This window comes from Copadichromis virginalis, linkage group LG19 (assembly GCF_057382275.1).
Source record: "Copadichromis virginalis isolate Kocher_CV1m ecotype Utaka linkage group LG19, C_Virginalis_male_GT1.1, whole genome shotgun sequence".
Taxonomy (NCBI): Eukaryota; Metazoa; Chordata; class Actinopteri; order Cichliformes; family Cichlidae; genus Copadichromis; species Copadichromis virginalis.
The window spans coordinates 21032731-21054258 of NC_140636.1; the positions used below are offsets into that span (position 1 = coordinate 21032731).

General features: G+C 38.7%; 1 protein-coding gene across 1 annotated transcript in view; it reads right to left on the reverse strand.

Annotated features, from left to right (window-relative positions):
* Nucleotides 1-21528, reverse strand: part of rbks (ribokinase) — a 52727-nt gene that overhangs the window by 30102 nt on the left and 1097 nt on the right. The window contains exons 2-5 of the mRNA XM_085441020.1: nucleotides 15402-15463; nucleotides 2135-2267; nucleotides 1066-1129; nucleotides 689-751 (exon numbers count right to left, since the gene is read on the reverse strand). Coding sequence (XP_085297146.1) covers nucleotides 689-751; nucleotides 1066-1129; nucleotides 2135-2267; nucleotides 15402-15460 — 319 coding nt within the window. The 5' untranslated portion in view covers nucleotides 15461-15463. The remainder of the gene's footprint in view (nucleotides 1-688; nucleotides 752-1065; nucleotides 1130-2134; nucleotides 2268-15401; nucleotides 15464-21528) is intronic.

Below are 21528 nucleotides of genomic sequence, written 5' to 3' on the forward strand. Positions count from 1 at the left end.
TGATATTCGGTTGTTTTTTAAAAAATATATTTTTATTACTCATCACATCCTTAAATAGCTAAACGCATGATATTGATTTAATAGACATTTTAAACACTAAAGTGCCACTTTCAGCCTCACCTACTACCTCGCCTCTCATAGATGTTTTTAATATCCTCACCGTTTTCAACAGAAATTGCTCCCCATGTGGAAAGGCTCACAGTTAAACACACAACTGTCCATACATCTTATTGTGTGGACATCACAGATGCATATGTAGTGAAATTCAAGTCTAAAACTGACACCACAGTTTAAAATAACTTTTTTTTAGTTCAGGTTAATCCCCTTTTTGTGCCAGGGAAACAAAGAAATCTTCCCTATATAAAGTTTTTCATCTCTTCATTGCAAAATATTTGAACTCACAAAATATACATACTGGCCATGAACATTGGTAAAAGGCATCCTTTATCATTTGATATCAGCTGATACATCTTTGCGTTCCTGGTGGATACTCGGGAGGGCTTGACGCTGGTGTTCGTCCAAGTGTTTTTATGACTATAAACAGGTGTTATAGCAGTAGTGACTCAGTGGGCTGAGCTGTCCTGTGTGTGTATTAAAAAAAACAGTGCACTCACAGGCCCCCATGCACTCTAGGCTGTACATAGAGGAGGCCATGTGAGCGAGGCTGTAGGTTAGCGGTAGAATTTACCTGCATCGTCGACAGTGATGGAGGCAGCTCCTGTGACTGCATCAGAGCTCTGCTTCACAAATTCTGCAACAGAGAATGAAAGTATTTGTTTGTTCCTGCAAAATGGAATATTCACCATACATACCTCTGGCAAGTAAAATGTTAAAATAGAAACCCTACCAACTGTCAGAACTCAGAGCAGAACTTCAGTAGCTTCAGTATTAACAAAGCCAAATGATTTAACAATAGGGAGAACTTGCCAGTGTATCCAAAAAACCTTGAAAAGAATTGGCAAAATGCAGACTGAAAAAGGTTGGCTCTGAATGTGAACTTATTGCAATGCACCATGAAAATGGAAACCAATTTGGCACGCAACGTGGAAAAACCCTCTTTCTTACCTGTGTGGACACCGTTGTCCTTGAAATTCTGGATGTAATTGTCTCCAAAGAAGTCTTTTCCAACCTAGAAAAGATTGAAGGCAAAACGATTACAACAAAGAGAGTGTCAAGCTGGGTCAGACTTGGTTAGCGGCAACTTTTGAAAAGTGGTATACTCAAATCTCTGTTGGGCTGGATTTTCGTGTGCCCTGCCAGCATACTGGCATGGTGCCGCCGCCGAAGATGTGCAAAAACGAACACACAAAAGTCAACAAACGCACACACGCGCAAACACACGACCAGCTGCGCCAAGCCTTGAAGACACGATAACCCCGCCTTCACGCCTCTTCATGCCCACCTCGCTTTCGTTTTCTTTCCCTCCTGCCCCTCTTCCCCTGATCCGCTCTGGGATGTCCACATCTGTAGCTACTTTGGGTTGTGGAAGGGGTCCCCACCTTGCCCCGAGGCGCTTACTTCGAACCCACGCTTTCCAAAAAACGTGCCAAAATGCGGGCACTTCTAACTGCCTGTGATGATGGGTTGGGATGGTATTGGCTGCTTGGCCCCATTCTCTTTGAAGAGCGGCCTTCCATCTTGGCTGTTTTTGACAAGCCCGGGTGTCTATTTTTGGGTTCTCCCCATGCCCGGAGAGCTCCTCCCGCACTGGGTTGTTATCGATCGGGCCTCTTTGTTCTGACAGAGGTGGGGCTTTGGTGCTTTAGTGCTCAGGTTGAAAGGCCATGCTGAGCTTACTGATTGGAGACTCAGGGTTGCACGATATGGGAATAAGCTTGTTTGAAGGCGCGCAAGTGTAGGTGGGCGTATGCATGTGGTACGGTATTGATCAAGAGAAAATGAAGGATGGAGAGTCGATGGAGTGAAATGACTGAAGTGTGAACGAAGCTAAAAGGTTTTGAAGAGTTGTTAAATAGTTGGTGGGCTTTGGTAGCTGATGGCTGATTATCTGCACTGAGTAAGATGTGGACGAGCCAAAGGGTGGACAAGAAAAAGTGTTTCTTTTTAAAAAGAGAGAACACATATTAATGCTAAAATCCAACAAAAACTCCAAACTTTGACTGGGGTGCCATACCTTGCAGACCATAGCAGTTTTGACTCCAAGTCTGGCAGCCTGTATGCACTGGTTGGCCCCCTTTCCTCCAAAACCGATGAAGAACTTGTGACCACGGATGGTTTCCCCTGCTTTGGGTAGCCTTGGTGCCTTGCTGAGAGAAAACACAGTGTGTAACTATAGTATTTACAAAGAGAAACCCCTCATGGGATTGGGAAAATAAAAAATGAAGGATTCCTCTACTTGAAGGAATGCTTTGGTTGGTTTTTTTCATCTCTTCATACTGCACATAACAGTTGGAAAACCTTCCATCAAAGTTAAAAAAAAATTTTTTGTTTGGCACTGCGAGTGTCAAAATGTGAAGAAAACCCTTCAGGGCTCAAATCCTTCCCTAGTTAAGCTATTTATTTATCACTGCAAAGCGTGCAAAACCACACAAACAAAGTTTTTTTGTGGAGTCTGCTGAGGATTATATCTTTTGAAGGTCTTTCACTGAGAGGTCAACTTAATGCAAACATTGCTGGAATGAATGGAAACTTGTTTCCTTCAGTGTTTTTTCCCTGTCTTTTTTCAAAAAGAAACTTGCTTTATAGATTTAAAATGTACTTTTGTACCTAGACATTCAGCCAGATGTGCCAATACAAGTGTCTCCAAATTTGCAAATGATGCAACCATTGAATCCCACAGATGTCTCAACTTGACACTGGCTGTGCACGTAACGCCTGAGTCATGAGATTTGGTCAAGTCCAGCCCCTGCCCTCGAGGTTGATATGCCACAGGTGGGTGCCCTCAGGAGGAGCTGTCTGTGCCCTAATTCTTCCAATCACAGAGCCAGAATGGGTAATGAGTAACAGTGCATAGACAGCAGACAGCTTCATGTTGTATGTCAGGACTCTGCGGTTTGGCTCTGGGCAGTGCTGGACTGAGGCCAAAGGGTTTGCGGGTGGCAAAATGTTGTCATAAACTTGTTTTCCTCCCTGTTGTTGCTCTTTTTCGTGCCTTTGTGCGCGTTTGTGTGTGTATGTCAGCGTGTTTGTGGCAGGTGTGCTGTTACAGTAAGTTCACTCAATCCCAGGATTTCCAGTAACTGAGAAGCCGGTGGCAAACACTAGAGGTTGTTCTAAATGCTGCTGTTTTTGCACAACCGTGTGAAAACAACTGACATACCCCAGGCTATAACTGGATGTAAGGTCAGTCAGGCTAAAACGTGGTAAGAAGGAAACAGAACAAAGGTTTAACACATAAAACACACACATTTACACACACACACACACACACACACACACACACACACACACACACACACACACACACACACACACACACACATCTTTTTTAAAAAGTTTCCCACCTGTGTCAGCACCATGCAACTCTTGAATAAGAACAGCACTGACACTGACACATTTTAATCAAGTGTCAAAAACCCAGAAGAAGAAATCTGAAATGTGATTTTTTTTTGTGCCTAAAGGCAAAAAAGGCAGAAAGAAAAAAATCACAAAGTCAGCATTACAATACAGAAGCTAGAAAGAAAAGGGAGGCAGTCATGTCATCTGCCATTAAGACAGTTTGTTTTGGTAGCACAGAGGCTCACCGCGAGGTTTCACAGCTCACAGTGGCAAAAGAAAATCCCAGAAACAGTTTGACAGAAAACCACCTCTGAACCGCAATGTGCCATTCAGAGACTTTGTTTTATTTGCATAGATTACCAAATCAAAACACACCTTAAGCCCAGGCAAGCTGTCTCCTGATGTCAGACAGCCAAGCTAACTTGTTGCTTGCAAAACCTTGCAATATCTATGTACCTATATCCATATTTATATAATGTATCACAGATGATAAGGATAAGCAGAAGTGTACAGTTCTACTACTGTTTACATTCAGGGGTGCCATCATTCCTAAATTGATGCATTGTGAGTCTGCTCTGACTTTCCGAGTGGGAAACCTGAGTTCAGGGGGCGTTCCACAAAATTTCAACTGGGAACATGGAATTTCAGACTAATTCAGGAATGCACCATTAATTTCACACAGTTTTTTTTCCTCCTGGCTCTGTACACTGTCACTGGGAACATTGCCCTTATAAGGTCATCTAAGGCACACAGATGCCCCACCCACCTCCTGTTCAAATGTTGCACATACCAGGGGCAGCCAATCAGAAGACATCTGGCTTAAAGGGAGAGTGACCTTCAAAGGGAGAGGATCTAAAAGGGCTTTTTTCAGACTGGATGAACTGAGGGGCTGTAGCAAGATGCAATAATAGAACAATAAGGATTATTTCGAAGTGTGAATCACTCAAAGCTACTCTAATTAGAACACAGGAATAAAAATAAGGAGCTGGAAGTGAGCAAAAATAAAAGTCCACTCTAAATTCTAGTACCAAAGCAATGCAAGAGTCATCATAGGGTGCTTTAAAACATAATTGAAACTCAGTGATACTGTAGGAGCAGCACCTGGTGACAGTGGTGAGAGAGAAAACTTTTCCTAACAGATGTAACCTATAAAAGAACTAGGCTCTGGAGCCAGTTGGAGCAAGGGGAAAGCATAAATAAAAAGTGTCCAAAGAGGCATTTGTGGAAGACCAGAGTAGCATACAAAATACAGAAATCCCCATAGTTTTATTTAGACAGTTTCATGGAGATGTGATGCAAATATTTACAGAGACCAAGACGTCTAAATGACTGTGAGTCAGCCTCCTTTACAGTGTTTTGTTTTTGCTGTATTACCAGTTGGAATTTCTTAAACTTTGCCCCTGATAAATAACCCCCTATAATTATTCTAAGTTACCAAAAAACTGATATGTATGGTATGCATGGCAAAACTACAACACAAAACACAACACTTTAAAATAAATGTAATAACTCCATAGTGAAATAGCTGCATTGAAAGCGCATTTTGTGCAAGTCTTACAATAGAGTTACAACAATAATATTTAAAGGGATGGCACAAGATGGTAGAGGCAAATAAAAATGTCAGATTGTAGTAAATAAACAAACATACCAGACTTTTTCTGAATTTTGTTGACTAAAACTTAACATGTTTAAAGCCTGCTACAAAAGTAGTTTTGGTCTCTACAGTTAATTTCTTCCTTCGTAAAAAGTCCATGATTGATGGTTTCTTTCAATAACTCATGCATTTACATTTTATTAAGGTTTGCATTTTTAGGATTAGAGCTACTTTTATTTATCGCTTCGGACTCTGTAAGGCTTCACCTCTGTTAACTAGAGTCACTGAACTGGTCCGCTATACCATGACTGTAGTGTTGGTGCATTTTGGATGCAGTTGCCTGACAAATAATATTACTTTCTAACTGTACTAACAGATGTCTAAGATTTCCAGTTTTGTTGGGAGAAATCTTTGGTTTTTATTAATCCGTTATATAGCACTAATTAACAGGTATCCATGTCTCTCTGTTGACCCTGTGTTGTTGTGTTGAGATGGTGATGGTTACAAAGCTAAAGTCAAAGCTTAAACAGATGGATGACTTAACAGTGGCAACAGGCATCTATAACATGCAGTTATTTTTGCAATAATACGGAGTCATACTGTGGTGTAGCTAGTGAAATGGCTAACATTTCTTGTTGTGTTGAACGGTTTAAAGGCTGTGTGGAAGAGCATTAATCCGCATCCTTCCTACAAAGGTCCCTTATCAATGCCCAAATTTCATTTTTAATCAAAACATTCAGGAAACTGATGTTAGTGACAAAGTGCCAATTTGGCTTTCCAAAAACTGTTAAAAAAAATGAATAAATAAGTAATGAGCCTAACTATTGTGGATGACGGTCTTACTCCACATTTGGCCGACAGCCACCTGAAGCCGGATGAGTGACAGGTAAGATAAACAGATTTCCAAATTCCTAAATAAACCCACCCACGCCTGTTCAAGCCCAGAGAGACACTTAGCTATTGTTGTCTGCGGTGAGTGTACCAAACAAACAGGGCGGTTATGTGCTAAAGTGCAACCTTAGTGCATTTTCTCCCACGGAACCAAGAGGCCAAAAGCAGGTGTGCAGTGACGTGAAGTGTTTGCTTTCAGGCTGGCCCTCATTTCCCTCTCCCTCCATCTCCATTAAAGTCATTTCTCAGCTGCTGGTGAGCAACAGGGGGGAAGCAGACATGGACAAAAACAAGCTGATATGATGTTTTTGTTTAGATTTTTCTGGGGGGTTTTCTGGGGAAAGTTAGAAATGTCTTTCCAGTTCCAAGCACAACTTCCAAAGTGAACTTGCAAAATAGGATCATGCTTTCATTTTTATTAATTGAAACTTTATTAAACTACAGAACAGTGGATATTGGGTGGTTGTATTAAACATAATAAACATTTTAACTGAAGTGTAATGACCTTCAGCTCTTATTATGACTCAGACAAGTGGTTGTTTTTCCAAGTTCACGCATGGCTCAGAGGATAATATTATGTGCTCATCTTATATAATTCTCCTTGTCCACAAAGGTCCTTTTAGCTGACGTTCCAGTAAATCAGAACAAGGTGAGCAGATTTAACAAAGAACAGGCTGAGTGAGGACAGCATACCTTACATGGACATGGCGAAATGCTCCACCAACAAGAGGTGCAGTGTGTGAGTATACGTGGGTGTTTATATTTGTGTGGTCACACCATTTGTTGGAGTCACATGTGTGATGCCATTTTTTACGTGGTGGTCTATATCAGGCTTGGCAAACCAACAATTTCAGAACACGGGAAATACAAATAATAAAATTAACCTTTATGATGATTTGCTAGAATGTCTAAAGTTTAGCAATACATATGTTTTTCCTCATCTCATATTCTTAGCTTAAACATTAAATGTACATCGTTTTATTCCTGTGTAGGCCTTACCCATCATTTTGTTATATTTGGCTTCCAAGAAGCCACACTATTTTAAAGCAAGAACTCTCCAGGGTTTCTGAAGGTCTTTAAGCAATTTGTTACTAGCAGAATATCACAAAAAACATATATGTTGTTCCCATTCCTTTAGTTGTATCTACAGCTACTAAGAACTGAACATTTAGCATACCTCTGCCTGGTGTGCAATGTGTTCTTAAAAAATTCAGGGAAGTGGAGAAGTGGAGGGCATAATAAGTAGCAGTACTAAAAAATATCTACAGCAGATGAACAGTATTGAAAAAATGTTCTCAAGGCCTGACACAGACCTGAGAGATTCCTATGGCACTGAAGCCTCATAAGAAATGGTTTCAGTGGAGAATGCCTATCAAGAACCCATCCTTAAGGAGGGGAAACAGGCAGAGCTGGCTGAAGTAGTACGGCTCTTTAATTTCTCCTATTTTTTAAGCAAAATTAAAGACATGAAGGTTGGCTCGAGCCTTTTGCACAGAGTGATGAGTGATGTTAAAAGCTGAGTGCTTGCTGACCTCCAGCCCAGTGGAGCTTGTTCTTCAGCAAGTAACAAAAGCAACAATAAGCACTCAGGTTTGTAGTAAAGAAGCATCCGTTTCTACCATTAAAAGCTAGAGCGATCAATTTGAAGCGTCTTTGGGCTTTCAACTTTGCTGTGTGTTACAGCTTTGTGTTAATGCTTAAACACTCCAAGAAAGATTGTATGCATGTCTTCATTAAGGTAGAGATTTGTGATTTTATTAACTGTTAACAATGAGAAGTGTGACAAATGACTTTCTTCAGGGAGTCATTAAGTATTACTTACAAAAAACAGTAATGTAATATATATTATTTCTCAGTAACTCCAAGACTGCTAAGAAATAAAGTACATTCTTACTGTTTTCACAGAAATGTATTAAGTGTTGCAGGTCTGGTGTTTTCAAGGAGGAAGATATCACCAATGATCTTCAGTTGCTGCTGCCCACCAAGAAATAAGGCAAAGGTTACAAGGCTATGCCAAACAATGTAACATCCATCGCTCTATGTGAAAAAGATTATTTACAGGAGGAAAACATTCAGGACAGCTGCTGATCTTCCCCAGAGTGGATGCTTAGAGTAACAAAAAATCTAAAGAGCTATATCTTAGAGTTTACAGGCCTCTGTTAGCATGTTATATGTTAAAGTTTATGAGACTATGACAGTACATTTATAGAAAGACTGAACAATTATGGCTTGTTTGAAAGGGTTGCCAGTAGAAAACCTCCTCTCTGTAAAAGAACACAGCAAGGCAGCTTAAGTGTAGAAAGTTGCATCTAAACAAACCACAAGACTTGTGGAATAATGTCCTTTGGACATATGAGACTAAAATGGAGATGTTTGGCCATAAAGTCCAATGGCACATTTGCAAAAACAAATAGCACAGCTTATCAGCACAAACACCTCATACTATCTGTCAAGCACAGTGGTGGTGGGGTGATAATTTGGTGTTGTTTTGCAGCCACAGGACCTGGGTACCTTGCAGAAATTGAATCGACAGCAGCAAATCTATAACAGAACAGCTGAAAAAGAGAATCAAGTTGTTGCCATGGCCCAATTAAAAGTGCAAACCTCAATCCAACCAAAGTGCTGTGATGGGATTCTAAAGGAGCTGTGAATGGAAAAATACCCAGACATCTTTTTAACTAAAGTAGCATTGAGAGGTGTTGGCCAAACGTCCCCCAAAATGATGTGAGAACAATAGTAAAGTCATACATAAAAAGATAACTTCAAGATATTGCTGTTCAAGGTGATTCTATAAGCTACTGAAATAAAAGATGCCGTACATTCATTTCCATATGACTGTATATAAAATACCCAAATTGATCACCATGATAAAATGATATCTAAAGCTAAAGGCATAAAACAACCAAAAATCCAATCTGCATGGTTTGTAGTTGTGTTTGTTCTCGTTCAGTCCGAGTGTCAGCTTTTTTTTTTGTTTTATTTTATGAAGCCATGTTATTGTACTATATTCAGTTTTTTAGGACATCTTCTTTAAATTCCTACTATCACGAAAGCAACAGAGTTATTGAATTACACATCTAAGTTTCCACTACATTTATTAAACAGTTTTTATTCATTTACTTCAAGTCATTCTATGTTTTTTAGTTATTTTATTGTATTCAGTTCTTTCAGCTTTAACTTGAGTATTTCCCTTTTTGCTTTACTTTTTGCTCATATTGTATTTTATAGTGCTACCCTATTTTTATTAAGGTTTTTCGTTGTTGTTGTTTTACTGTTTTGGCTGCAGAGAACAGGGATTTTCCAACTTTTGAGATTAAGTGTATCCTGTCATATCCATTGTCCAAGCATTTCACTACATATCGTACTGTGTATGACTGTGTACGTGACGAATAAAATTTGAATTTGAATTTGAATATCTTAGACAATGATCACCAAAACCTTTTGTCAGACCAATTTGGCAGTTAACTGACTGAATGAGTCATTTAAAAAACAAAAAAGATAACCCAACTTATTACAGTTGTATTCTGAATTTGGATTTTAATTCAGTTTTTGGTGCTGTTTTGGTTTTATTTTATTTTTTTTATAATATAAATAGACGCTACTTACCCGGGCAAAAATGTAAGAAGTTCAGCATAAAATTTACAATACATGATTTACATGAGCCCTTGTAAAAACAATAAAGAAACCATATAATTTGTTTTGAAAGGACGAGACATGTGGTGTATTTTGGATTTAATCCATGAAAATGTTAGGATACTCAGGCTTCTGTCTCCTTAGAATAACTCCTCAAAAAAAGATCCTTTCCTGCCGATAATTGTTTTTGGTGATATCATTTTTACAGAGTGGTGATTCAGTCTACTGTGAATCTCTTTTTTCCTTTACAACTGCAAAGTTTCTTACTTAGTTAGGCATTAGTGACTGCTCACAGGAAAAAGCACTGTTACATTTTTATCCATAAAGCAATGCTGGATAAGTTAGCAGTCTAACATGCTTTTTATTCCAGGTTATGATATATAAGGGAAAACAGCATTTTTTTTATTACTCACCTTGCACATGCAATATTTTTCATAAAAATCTAAGCTTGGATTTGAACCTTGGATTATGGTTACTTGTGTTGTTAAATTTAAAAGAATCATAATAAATGTATTGAAGAGGGCATATTGTGTATTTAAGAGTATCTCTTGTGGCAGGTTTTAGACCATCATGTTGTATATCTTGTATCTTACATTATATTTGTTACGCTTCTAATATGTTTTGAATTTGTATGGTTTCTACCTTGGCCACTTCACCCTTATGAAAGCAATTTGATCTAAATAGCCTAAAAATGGAAGCTGAAATAAAAAATAATAACAATACCTCAGTGAGCTGTAGGGGGCACTGTATGGCTTTGACAATGGGTTCAAAACCTGAACCGCTCTGCACCTCTTCTCTGTGCGCTGCAGATTGCAGCCAATCAAACACAACCTTTTACTGCCTAACAACATGCACAGCCTGATGGATGCATTTGAAACTAAACACTGCAGAAATCTGCCTTACATTTGGGTGTTTATATGGCAGAAGCAAAAAGAAAAGGAGCGTGTGTGTGCGTGTGCGCCTCTGCTGTCTGTCAGTTAATTGTACTGCCACCCAAACACTGGCTGTTCAAGACAACTGGATTTCTAACTTCAAAGTCATGCATATCACTTTGAAGGGCTGCAAATGTATTCCCCTATCCACATTCTGATCTCCATCCAAAAAAGCCCCACCACACACACACGCGCACACACACACACTCCCTGCCACCAAAAACAGGCCATTTCCCATTAGCTTATTAGAGCCTTAATTGACATCTCCTGCCCTTCAAAGCAGAAAGTCACTGCTTGAATTGCTAATGAGCAACCAAAAAGTGCCTTTCCTTTCCCAAAAAAACTCGCAGTAGGAGAAGGCATGTGTTTCTGATAAGTGTGGACAGTCAAGCGACAACTTTGTGCAAAGCTGCTATGAAACTTTTTCTGCAGCTCATATTTTGTTTGTTGTTTATTCAGAGCTTCAGTCGTTAGCATGCAGGTGACAGTCATGACAGTTATTGCTCCCCTCACCTGTCAGTCATATATGTTTTTCACATAAAAATATAAAAGACGCAGCATGACACAAACTGTTGCGCGATCTCCACACTTCTTCACGCTGAGAGGAAGACATTTAGTTGGCTGGAGCCCACTGAGACTTTTGCCATCACAGCTGATTTATATGCCTTTTGAGATTGTGTCATTTGCTTGCAAAGGTTCTGGTAAAAGAGGATGACAAATTGTTTCAAACTAACCCATTGTGCTGCAGTTGATGACTAATGATTGTGGGAATGGATCCTACTTGGCTCAACAAATTTCACCACGTACGAGGATGATGCAACGCTGACATTTTAGCAAGCAGGAATTATACCAGATCATCTGCACAGTTTGACTTGAATTTACCATCAGATGGTCCCACCTTTTAGACCAGAAATTAAGTGGACATACTCTGATTTTCTTTATTTTTGGTCACATATGTATTATTACAGTGATGAATGTTCCTAATAAACATGAGCATACTGTATGTACATGTGAACCTAGGATTCAGAATGCTTTAAAAGCCTTCATTTGTTTGTAAAATGATGCCAATTAGAGGAAGGGATAAATAGCGATTTTGATTTGTGGAAACTCATAATTTGGTTGACCATCAAGTTTGTAATGCATAATTCAGGCTAATACATGCATCCATAATTTCTGTCTGCTTCTCTATGATCCAAGTTGTATGAAACTAAGTCATCATAAACATTATTAATCTATTTACTACACACATTTCAACCAATCTGTCATTTGTGTTTGCAGAGTTTTCTTTCTCTGCTATGCAGGTGGTTCACATCGCCATGGTAACTTACACTGCAGACCTAACCTACTCAAGGGCAGATTGTGTTCGAGGTAAAAGACTGACAAGCATGTAATCACTGCCTACTGAATAATTCAGAACACTGCAAAATAGAGTCACTACTCCTGGAAGATCACCCGGACTTCAGTGAGTGCATATTAAGAGATTAAATCAAGTTTTTGTCCTTCAAAAAGAGCATCAGTAGGAAATATAGATTCACTTTAGCATTAACTTACACAGTTGACATTTTTTCCAACTTTTCTTTTGTCGTCAAGTGCTCACACGTTCATAGAGCATTTTTATTTCCATACTTTTCTCCTTTCTCACACTCTCTCACGCGGCACACTCTGCTGCTTTGTCTGCAGCAGCTTTGTTGCTTTCAGTACAATATGTTTAATCTCGTCATATTTTTCAGCATTTTAGTTTCCTTTCTGTTGTAAAACCAGAGGCAGACCTGAGGTGGACCCTATGTTCACTTATTGAGGTGGTAAAATTTAGCTTTTTATGATCGCTTAACCTGATTGGTTCGAGTAAGTGAAGCCAGATAAGCAAAAGATATTCTGGGTATGCTGAACCTGCTTCACAGCACAGGGCCCAGTTAGATGCTCTCTTTTCTAGCTGATCTTATTGCTTCACCCCTACAGCATTTTTTACTGCAAACACAAATGAAAGAGAATGACTTTAAAACTCATCAGAATATATAATGATGAGACAAAGCATTCGTGTGAGACTCTTTGGATGTGCCAGGGAGTTTTTAATTTTGATAAAGCTGGAAAGATATTCATCAATTACGAATCATTGTAAAAGCACAAATGACACTTCTTGCCACACATTGTCTCATTTAAATTAGAGAAGTTCCAACCGATTTTTCATGAAAACAGGCCGTCCTCTGTGCTGAAGAAAATGCAAGAGATGCTACAAGAATATTGCGTTTACACAATCTAGCGCCTCCATAAGACTTTATACATCACCGGTCTCTTGTTGGTTATTGTACATGACTTAGATTTGGAATATAAAGGCCTTTGAATTCTCTAAGGAAGCACCATACAATAAATAAGGATTATTTTGAACTGTGAATCATTCAAAGCTGGACTTGTAAAGTCCAAGATTTAAAAAAAACATCTACTTACAAATAACAGTAACATAAAACGTGCGCTTTAATCATTTGTATATCTTAGACTAATAGATTCGCTTTTTATGTACCAACTGACAAGCTAAAAATCAAGAGCTAAACAAACTGAGGTATGATAACCATTGTTTACTGAACATTTGTTTTTATCTTGTTTATTTCCTTGTTTTTAATTTATTACTTTTACTGGTCTTTTCAAAAATTGTAGTTACAAAAATGCTGGGAAAGGGTAGGCGTACAAAACTAAAACATCAGCCTACAACTTTTTGCTCAATAATTTTAATTATTTCCATTTAATTCAGTTCTCTGCTGTCTATTTTTTTTTTAAATTTTGATTCACTTAAAAAAAATCATGTGTTTTTAAAAATGCCATGAAAGCTGATGGCAGCATTCTTCAGTCCAATATGAACGTGTTTTGCAATCTAATAGACGGATTAGAACCTGGAGCCTGCCCTTTATTACTGCCTAATGGCCTGAAAGCCGTTGAGCCAAACACACGCACACTGCTGATGTTTCCTGTAACTCAGGGGGCTTTTAGGACAAATACTGAAAATGCAGCAGCATTGTCTAACTTTAGAACACTTCCTCTATTCCAGTGTAGGAAGACTTTGCAGACCATTTCAGGCTGATGGAAAACACCCCTAAGCCCTTATGCCATATTTTCCATCAGGCGTGCATGTCAAAATAAAATCCCTGGAGGAAAAGGCTGGCTGCAGTGGTTAATAATAATAAAGGGAAACAAGCAAAGACAATTGACTGTTTTCTGAGGTGCATCCTCTGAGTTACTGTTGCTAAGCCTGAGCTTTTACAGTTTACACTGATAATGGTGGCAGATTTACAGCTTCAAAACAAATTTATATAAACAGTTATATGCATTTAAATATGCACAATCTGTAGGAAACCTGGGTCTTGGTTTCCATTTGTTGATGGAGTAGCACTGACGTTTGAACAGGCTGCAGGCAGATTAACCGTGGAAAACAGGAATGCAATGGATGAAACACAATCTTGAAATCTTTGGCTATAATCTGATACAACTCAGTTTTTCAGACTTTGTCTGCAATCATAATCAGACTGCACTAAAAGACTTGCATGCAGAACAGGAAGTCTTGTTTTCAAAGTCTTTGTTTTGTCTTGGCTTTTTATATGAGACCATTGCTGTGACCCACCAATACTGGCTGTTGCCCTCAGAAGTTATTTACGTTATGCTGTCATGAAATCAGCTTGAAGTCTGCCCAGAAGGCAAATGTGAAGCCGATACACCGACATCTGCCCAAAGTCCACACTCATTATCTGATGACGAAATTTATGTCATCCAAAGCAGACTTATGGGCAAGAAAGCCAAAACTCACCTTAGCATATCATTCTGAAGTCTGAAGTGCTTCACTCTTCACAATGATATTACCTTTCCATCTGTTTACCTGATTATTTGACCTGTTGCCCTTGTTTAATATGAACATATAAATTAGGTTGACAGCACCCACTTGACTGACTCAGAACAATGGGAAAGTCCAATAAACTGAAGATTTAAGAAAGTAAGTTGTAGATTTACACAAGTTGGGAATGTCTCTTGTAGCTGTTTCTATTCAACCGCAGATTTCAAGGTCATCAGTTCAACCAAGTTTCATAAGTACAAGTTACAGATGTGTCACCACTTTGCCAAAGTCTAGAACAAGACCCAAATTGTTACATTTAGGTGAGAGGAAATTGGTTAGGATGTTCAGGAACAACCCAGAAACCACCACAGCTTAAGCCTGCCATGAACTGGAAACTGCTGAAACACCAGCATTACTGTCCACAGTGAAACAAGTTGATTAAGCAGGCTAACATTAAGCTTCTGGAATGGTCTTCCTAAAGCCATATATATTTATTGATTGTGTACTGTGCCTAAATGCTGGATCCATGCCAGGAAACCAACCAATTTGCATGATCAGTTCTGCCAAGAAGAGTGGTCAGATATCCAGCCAGAATTAAACCAGAAGCTTGTTGATAGCTATCAAAAAATAAATTATATTCTAACCATGTGAGCCTGTATATATATTTTTATACTTGGTTTTTTTTTCAGGCATTAAAGGGTATGCTCCTTATTAATTCCACCCTGGAAAAGTTCAAAGAAATCATCAAAAGACCAAAATTACAATGACGTTCATCCATGAGATGCACTTACATAAACCTCTGACCACAATTCTAACTAATAAGCAAAGCCACATCGGGACTTGACACAAATTTGACAAAGTCTGCTGAACATTTTTGAAATTAGTTTCCTAACATGGTAATGTGCTGTTTCCTGTTGGGTCCACCTGAGGAAGCAGAGGCGTTTCCTGCACCCAGATTTAGCCTTCTCATAAAATTTTAAGATGATTTATAATCATTGTCAGTGGAACAACTTGTTTCACATGCTATCATCGATTTACCAGATTTAAAGTTAAATAATGGACTAAATCTACTTACCTCACCAAGTCAGTCATACAGGAGCCAACCACCACAATATCAAAGACCTTCTCAGTCATGATCTGATGATTAAAAGCCACACAAACACATACGGTTGTATTATTACAACAGGAACAATTGCCCTTTCTCAATTTAAATTAACTGTTCAATGAATTTCACAACATTCAAAAAACAGACAGAAGGACTTTAGCCGCAGCTTGATGGGGGCATTTCAGGCAAAATATGTAAACTAGTTTCTCAACAGCCTCCAAACAAAAATCACTTGATTTTATTTATCTCTCACATTAGCATGAGCTTGAGTGAAACAAGGAAGAAGGTAAAAATAGAGCATTCATGGCTGGCTGAGTTGGACAAATTCCAGTCTTACTGGGGGTGGGGTGGCGACAGTTTCAATGCTACACCATGTGAATGCACCGCAGCACAGCAAAGTCTTTAATTAATTCAATCCTCTGCTTGTATCGGAGCTAATGCTAGTGTGTTAATCTCTTCAAATCTCTTCCTAGGCAGTGGAAGACTTGGAAAGCTTGGCCGCTGGCTGTAGGATGGCTCAATTCTCTCTCCCACATCTTGCAGAATAGTGTCTTCTCTCTGCAGGCATCAAGAACTTCACTACAGTGAAGAACTGCATTGTCTGACCACTTGAATTAGCAGGGAACCCCTTTCAAAATTCTCACTTACTAGTTAAACTTGAGCTGAGCTATGATGCTCAGCAGACCAATGTGAGAAACTTCATTTATATTAAGCGTTTGCTATAAAAAGGTGTTGCAAAATGTGTTAAAAAAAAAAAAAAAGCACATTAAGGAAAGGGCATGTTAAACACTACAAACAGTGTAATTAAAGTCGCATGCACAATGTGATACAATTTTAGACCTGCAGTTTTTAAATTTTTTTTATGAGTGATACTTTAGCGTGTAGCCAGCATGTGATTGAGGTTCACACATATTAAACACTTTTTTAAAAATAATATGATGCATGCTGTTTTAAGCGCAGACTGTGTTTGAAAGAAGGATGCAGATTGTTATTTTTCTGGAAGCAGTGTTAGCATTTTTGCAGCCACCATGTTGGTTTATTGCATCTTGGAATGACAATATGTGGACAAGAAGGTGGGATACAAAGCAATATGCTGATGCTTGCTAGCTTGGTTTACAAACTGCATCTACAGATGCAGACAAATGCTAATTTGTCGAATGGTCAAATGCTAATAAGTAACATCCAAATAAAATCCTAGAACTTCATTTACCAAAACAAGAGAATAGACCAGGGGTCAGCAACATTTAACACCCAAAGAGCCATTTGGACCCGGTTTCCACGCAAAAGAAAACACTGGGAGCCGCAAATACATTTTGACATCTAAAATGAAGATAACACTGTATATATTGTTTTTTTACCTTATGCTTTGTGTGAACAACTAAAGTGTGTTGCTTATGAAATCCATGAAATGTTACAGAGAAAATTATTTATGTAATTAACACATTTTGAACTCTTAAAGAAATATAAGAAAAGGAAAGACACCCAGCTGAACTAAAATGATCCATGTAGCAAACAAAAACTGTTGTGAGCCGCCACCCTTATATCGCCTTTGGGCTTTTGGAGCCTTGACCTGACTTTTAAAAAATAATTGGAAAAAAAGCACTATGCTGCAAAAAAATGAAAAATATATATTTGCAAAATTCTGCCTAAATATGTATTTTACCTGGTTAATGTGTGTAGCGGGGCGTGGTCTGCAGCGCCGCTGCAGGGGAGGCGGACGCACCTGAGCGACACCCGCAATCACGCCTCGCCACCTTAACGTCTGTGCTATCTATGCTGTTGTGTTGTCGGGCTGTGAGCTGAAAAGCTACAGCCGGCTGTATGCCTGCAGCAACCGTGTGTGAAAAGTGGTCAATAAAGAGATGCTGAAAAGCATGTTGATGGAAACATCATCGGTTCTACCGTGATATCTTTATAATGGGACTTCTGCTCCTGAACCTCTGCGCACAGCGTCTGCAAATCGGGGCTGTACGAAGTCACTTACATCTTTACCCAGGACTGTACGCTGTCATCTGTGAGGCGTGAGCGGTGTTTGTTTTTAACATAGTTCACGGTGGTGACATAATGTGGATCCGAAGGTCCATAATTGGCCTACCTGAGGCTGAAAGTCTTGATATATGCACGGCGTTTCGGCGGGTACACCGGCTTCCGCGAGTGTGACGCTTATTTAGAGCGATGAAAAAATAATAGAATATAATTTTATTTTTATATTTCAATATCACAATAATCTTCCAATTTAGAACTACAAGTTAAAAAATAACTAACATAAATAAAATACACTTCAGCTAAATACTTCTAATTTATTTTCCCAAACCACACGGAGCCGCACTATAAGGACTAAAGAGCAACATGCGGCTCCGGAGCCGCATGTTGCCGACCCCTGGAATAGACCATCTGCTGGTAAAAATAGCCACACAATAAATCATGTTACTGTAATTATTTTTCAGATAATTATAAATAAAATACTCAAAAAGGCACCAGCAGTCCCAAGCATGGTCTAGAGATCCCTAACTGTTCGTGACAATTAGCTAAGGTGAAAACCTAGAAGACAGTTAGGTCTCAGTCACACAGGTCTTGAGGCTAATCAGCAACAATCTGGCAAAAATGGGACACAGGGGAAAAATGCACGTTCCAGTTACTGGAGTTTGCTGGTAGTCACTAGTTTGAAATTGGTTGGAAAGAGGTAAAAAGTGTAGATTCAAAAACATCTTTGATTGCTTTGGTCACTATGAGGTTGCACAACAGACACCGACATGCCTGCAAACTCTTGTAAAATACTTGCCAAGTGGTAGTGGAACTGTGGAAAGTATAACACAGAATGGTCAGTATTCACCTTCAAAATAAAACCTGCACATTTTGTACACTTCAGAGAGTAAATGGCAATATTTGCAGAAAGGTCTGCACCTTGCATGCAAACTATGGGTGACTTAGACAATCTGCTAACAACCAAAGCAATCACAACAAGTGCTCCTTTTTTGTAACCGATGTCATTTGGCATATGCCAACAACCTCCAGGGACCACTAGGCAAACAGTTGAGTAATACACATTTTCTCTAGAAACTGGTGGTTGCTGACTGGTCTAGGCCTGTGTGACTGGGGCCTTAGCAGATACAGCCACCTCTCAGTGACAGCACCCTCAATTTTAAGCTTTACCAAAATCTGAGCAGTTGAGTTATAAAAAAAATCACTCTACGTACAGCTGCCATGAAGAAGGAAATTAGCTATAGAGATAACGACTGCTTTTTGTAGTAGGCTATAAATTTGTTATTTCTCTTTTAAAATTGCATATGTGAGTCTATGGAGATTAACTAAGTTTTAAAATCAGCTTCCAGTAACCATTAGAAGAAACTTCAGCTTTTGGTGTTTCTGTGTTGGCTTCAGTTTTCAGCTATGGAGGACGATGCTTTGTGTTTTGCGGGTAATATTCCATTTTTTTGCTAGTAAATAGTTTAGAAATCCAAGCTAATATAAGAGATAAAACTGAAAGTTCTGTCTGTTTTGCTATATTATTAACACACTACATGAACCTATAGATGATTAAAGGTATAATATTGCACTCTTGTCTTGTAACTGTGTGTCAGGTTGCATAAAATGATACAAAGTCTGCACTTTGTTAACTCTGGTTTTAGACTGAACTGCAAACAAAATCCCAAAGAAAAAACTTTTGGATCAACTGTAAAAACCCTTGTGAGCCTGCATTCTTCCCAGTGTCTGGCTTAACTGGAAACTATTTTTATGGCAATGATATGACCATATCTGTATAACAAATGTTCAGATACGTTCAGATTATAGACACTTTTTCCAGCTCTACCCACACACAAACGCTAGCTGCATTTGTTTTATTTCAATTCCCGGTGTCATAACCTCCTAACCACTTAAGTTAGACCAACTTCAAGCTGAGAGTTGAACTAGTAAACAATTTCACCAGAGTACTTTGGCTCAACATATTTCTTGGGGGGGGGGGGGCTGTTTTTTCTGGATGCTTTGAGACTGACTGTGAATCACTCCCAGGAAGGTGGAAATTCCCAGTGGTGATTCAGACAAAACTGCCCTCATACGGTCTCGCCCGGTGCACTGATATAATTTCTATGCCTTTGTGATCACCTTTCATTTTTATTTTGCAAGTTAGGGTTGTTCTGTTTGCACAAGAAATGACATATTTCAGGTCTTTCACATGTTCACTCCATGCTAAATACACTCTCAGAAACCAAAAACCTTTACTGCACTTTTAGTGTTACAACAGCTTGTCACTAAAGCTAAAATAAAGGGCTGTACCCTTGAAGAGAGGTACTTATTAGCCAACCTTGAACCTTAGTATTAATATTTGTAGATCTTTTTTGTTGAGGCTTCTATATAATATAATGACCTGCTAATCTGAATGCTTTTCTTCTTTTTTTTTTTATTTAGCTAGCAGTAGTTGGAACTTGGTTGGAGTCACTGTTGGAGCTTGATGGTAAATTAATAGTCATGCATGGATCAATGCAGATTTGGAAAGGGGCCAGGATGACCCACCATATGTGGTGTCATTTCTACTGCGGCAGGAGTGCTGGCATTGAATTTCCATTTTTATTTTAGTGCTGTTTGCAAAACAGACCATTTAAAGTTGCCCTGCTAAAAATCAGTAAGTGGAGGGCAAAAAAAAAATGCAGGAGCAGCGAGCTCCTATTGTGATAGGCTAGAAATTCCTCCAATCCATCCCCAGCAAATTACACCAGGTTATACAGTTTTGGTCAAAAGTTCATGGTTCATGAGCATGGATATCATGGTAACTTTATGAAGATCTCAGAAGTCTGTGAAGCTCTAAGAAGAAGAATTGTAAATTTACACGAGTTGGAAAGGTCTCTTGGAGCCAAAAATGAAGCCTTGAGGATTATCTTTAAATTATGCCAGAAGCTTGTTGATGGCTACCAAAAGCATTTGGTTGAGGTGCAACTTGCTAAAGCATATTTAACCAAATATTAGTGGGGGTGTATGTAGTGTATTTTTTACCATATCGTTCAAGCTCGAGATAAAGGTCAACTTCAAAGACAATAATCAACCAATATATCAAATGACTAATATTATCAGCCAATGGTAGCCTGTTACATATATAGAAGTATTGCAGTCGGCTTTGTTTAATAAGCAACAAAACAAACATTTTCTTTAAAAACTGTAATTCAGAGTAGGTCTGCTTGTTTGTTGCGGAGAACACGCACAATGGTGTTGTAAGTGGATTGTGAAATACACTGCTGGAAATGTATTAAAAAAGATTGACTGTGTTTGATTATACTTTGCACTGATCCAATATTTAAATTGCATATCAGTGACAATAAGATGGACTATGACTGATCCACTTAATTGAGTTCTATATTGTTCTGTGTTTAATTCACCATCTGATGGAAGCAGTGCACTGATAACTGGTGGGAAGACTAACATAGGATGGAGGAAGATGACAACAAAGCCTCAGCAGCTTGGAAGCATTGGACTCTACCTACATCAACATTTTTCATTTTGATATTTGCAAAAGCTTTTAGTTTAACCACAAACTGTGGTCAAGAGAGCAGAAATTACTAAAAACTTCCAAGAATATTTTCTTAGCTTACTCGCTGTCACTGTTGTTATCTTCTGTTGTTGTTTGGAAGCTTTTACTGCACTTACAGTAACACCGGTGACGTTTTGTTTCACTCCATTAATATATTTTCACATCGCACGTTTCTTGTCAGCCCAATGTGTGTGTAAGGAGCAGTCGAAGGAGGTGGACTCAGTGAAACTGTGAGACCAGGAAAGGATAAACTAGAGTACATTGAATATAAATGACAGCAGTCTGAAGAAATAGTTCTCACAATGAACTGATAGGAGACTAGATATGAATATTTTAATTATTTTTATCCTGCTGCAATGTATTATCTTTGGTACATTTCTTACATTTTATTTTATAAAGTTAGGAAATCAGTGTGTACTTGCATATAAAAAAAGGATAATTTCCAGCGTCAGTCAAAGTGATGATTACTCAGTGGAACATCTCTGACTTGATCAGTGTCTAAAACCTTGTTAGACATCTCAGGACATCTTTTAATGGTTCCCTGAATTATTATTAATATTAATATTATTGTTACTG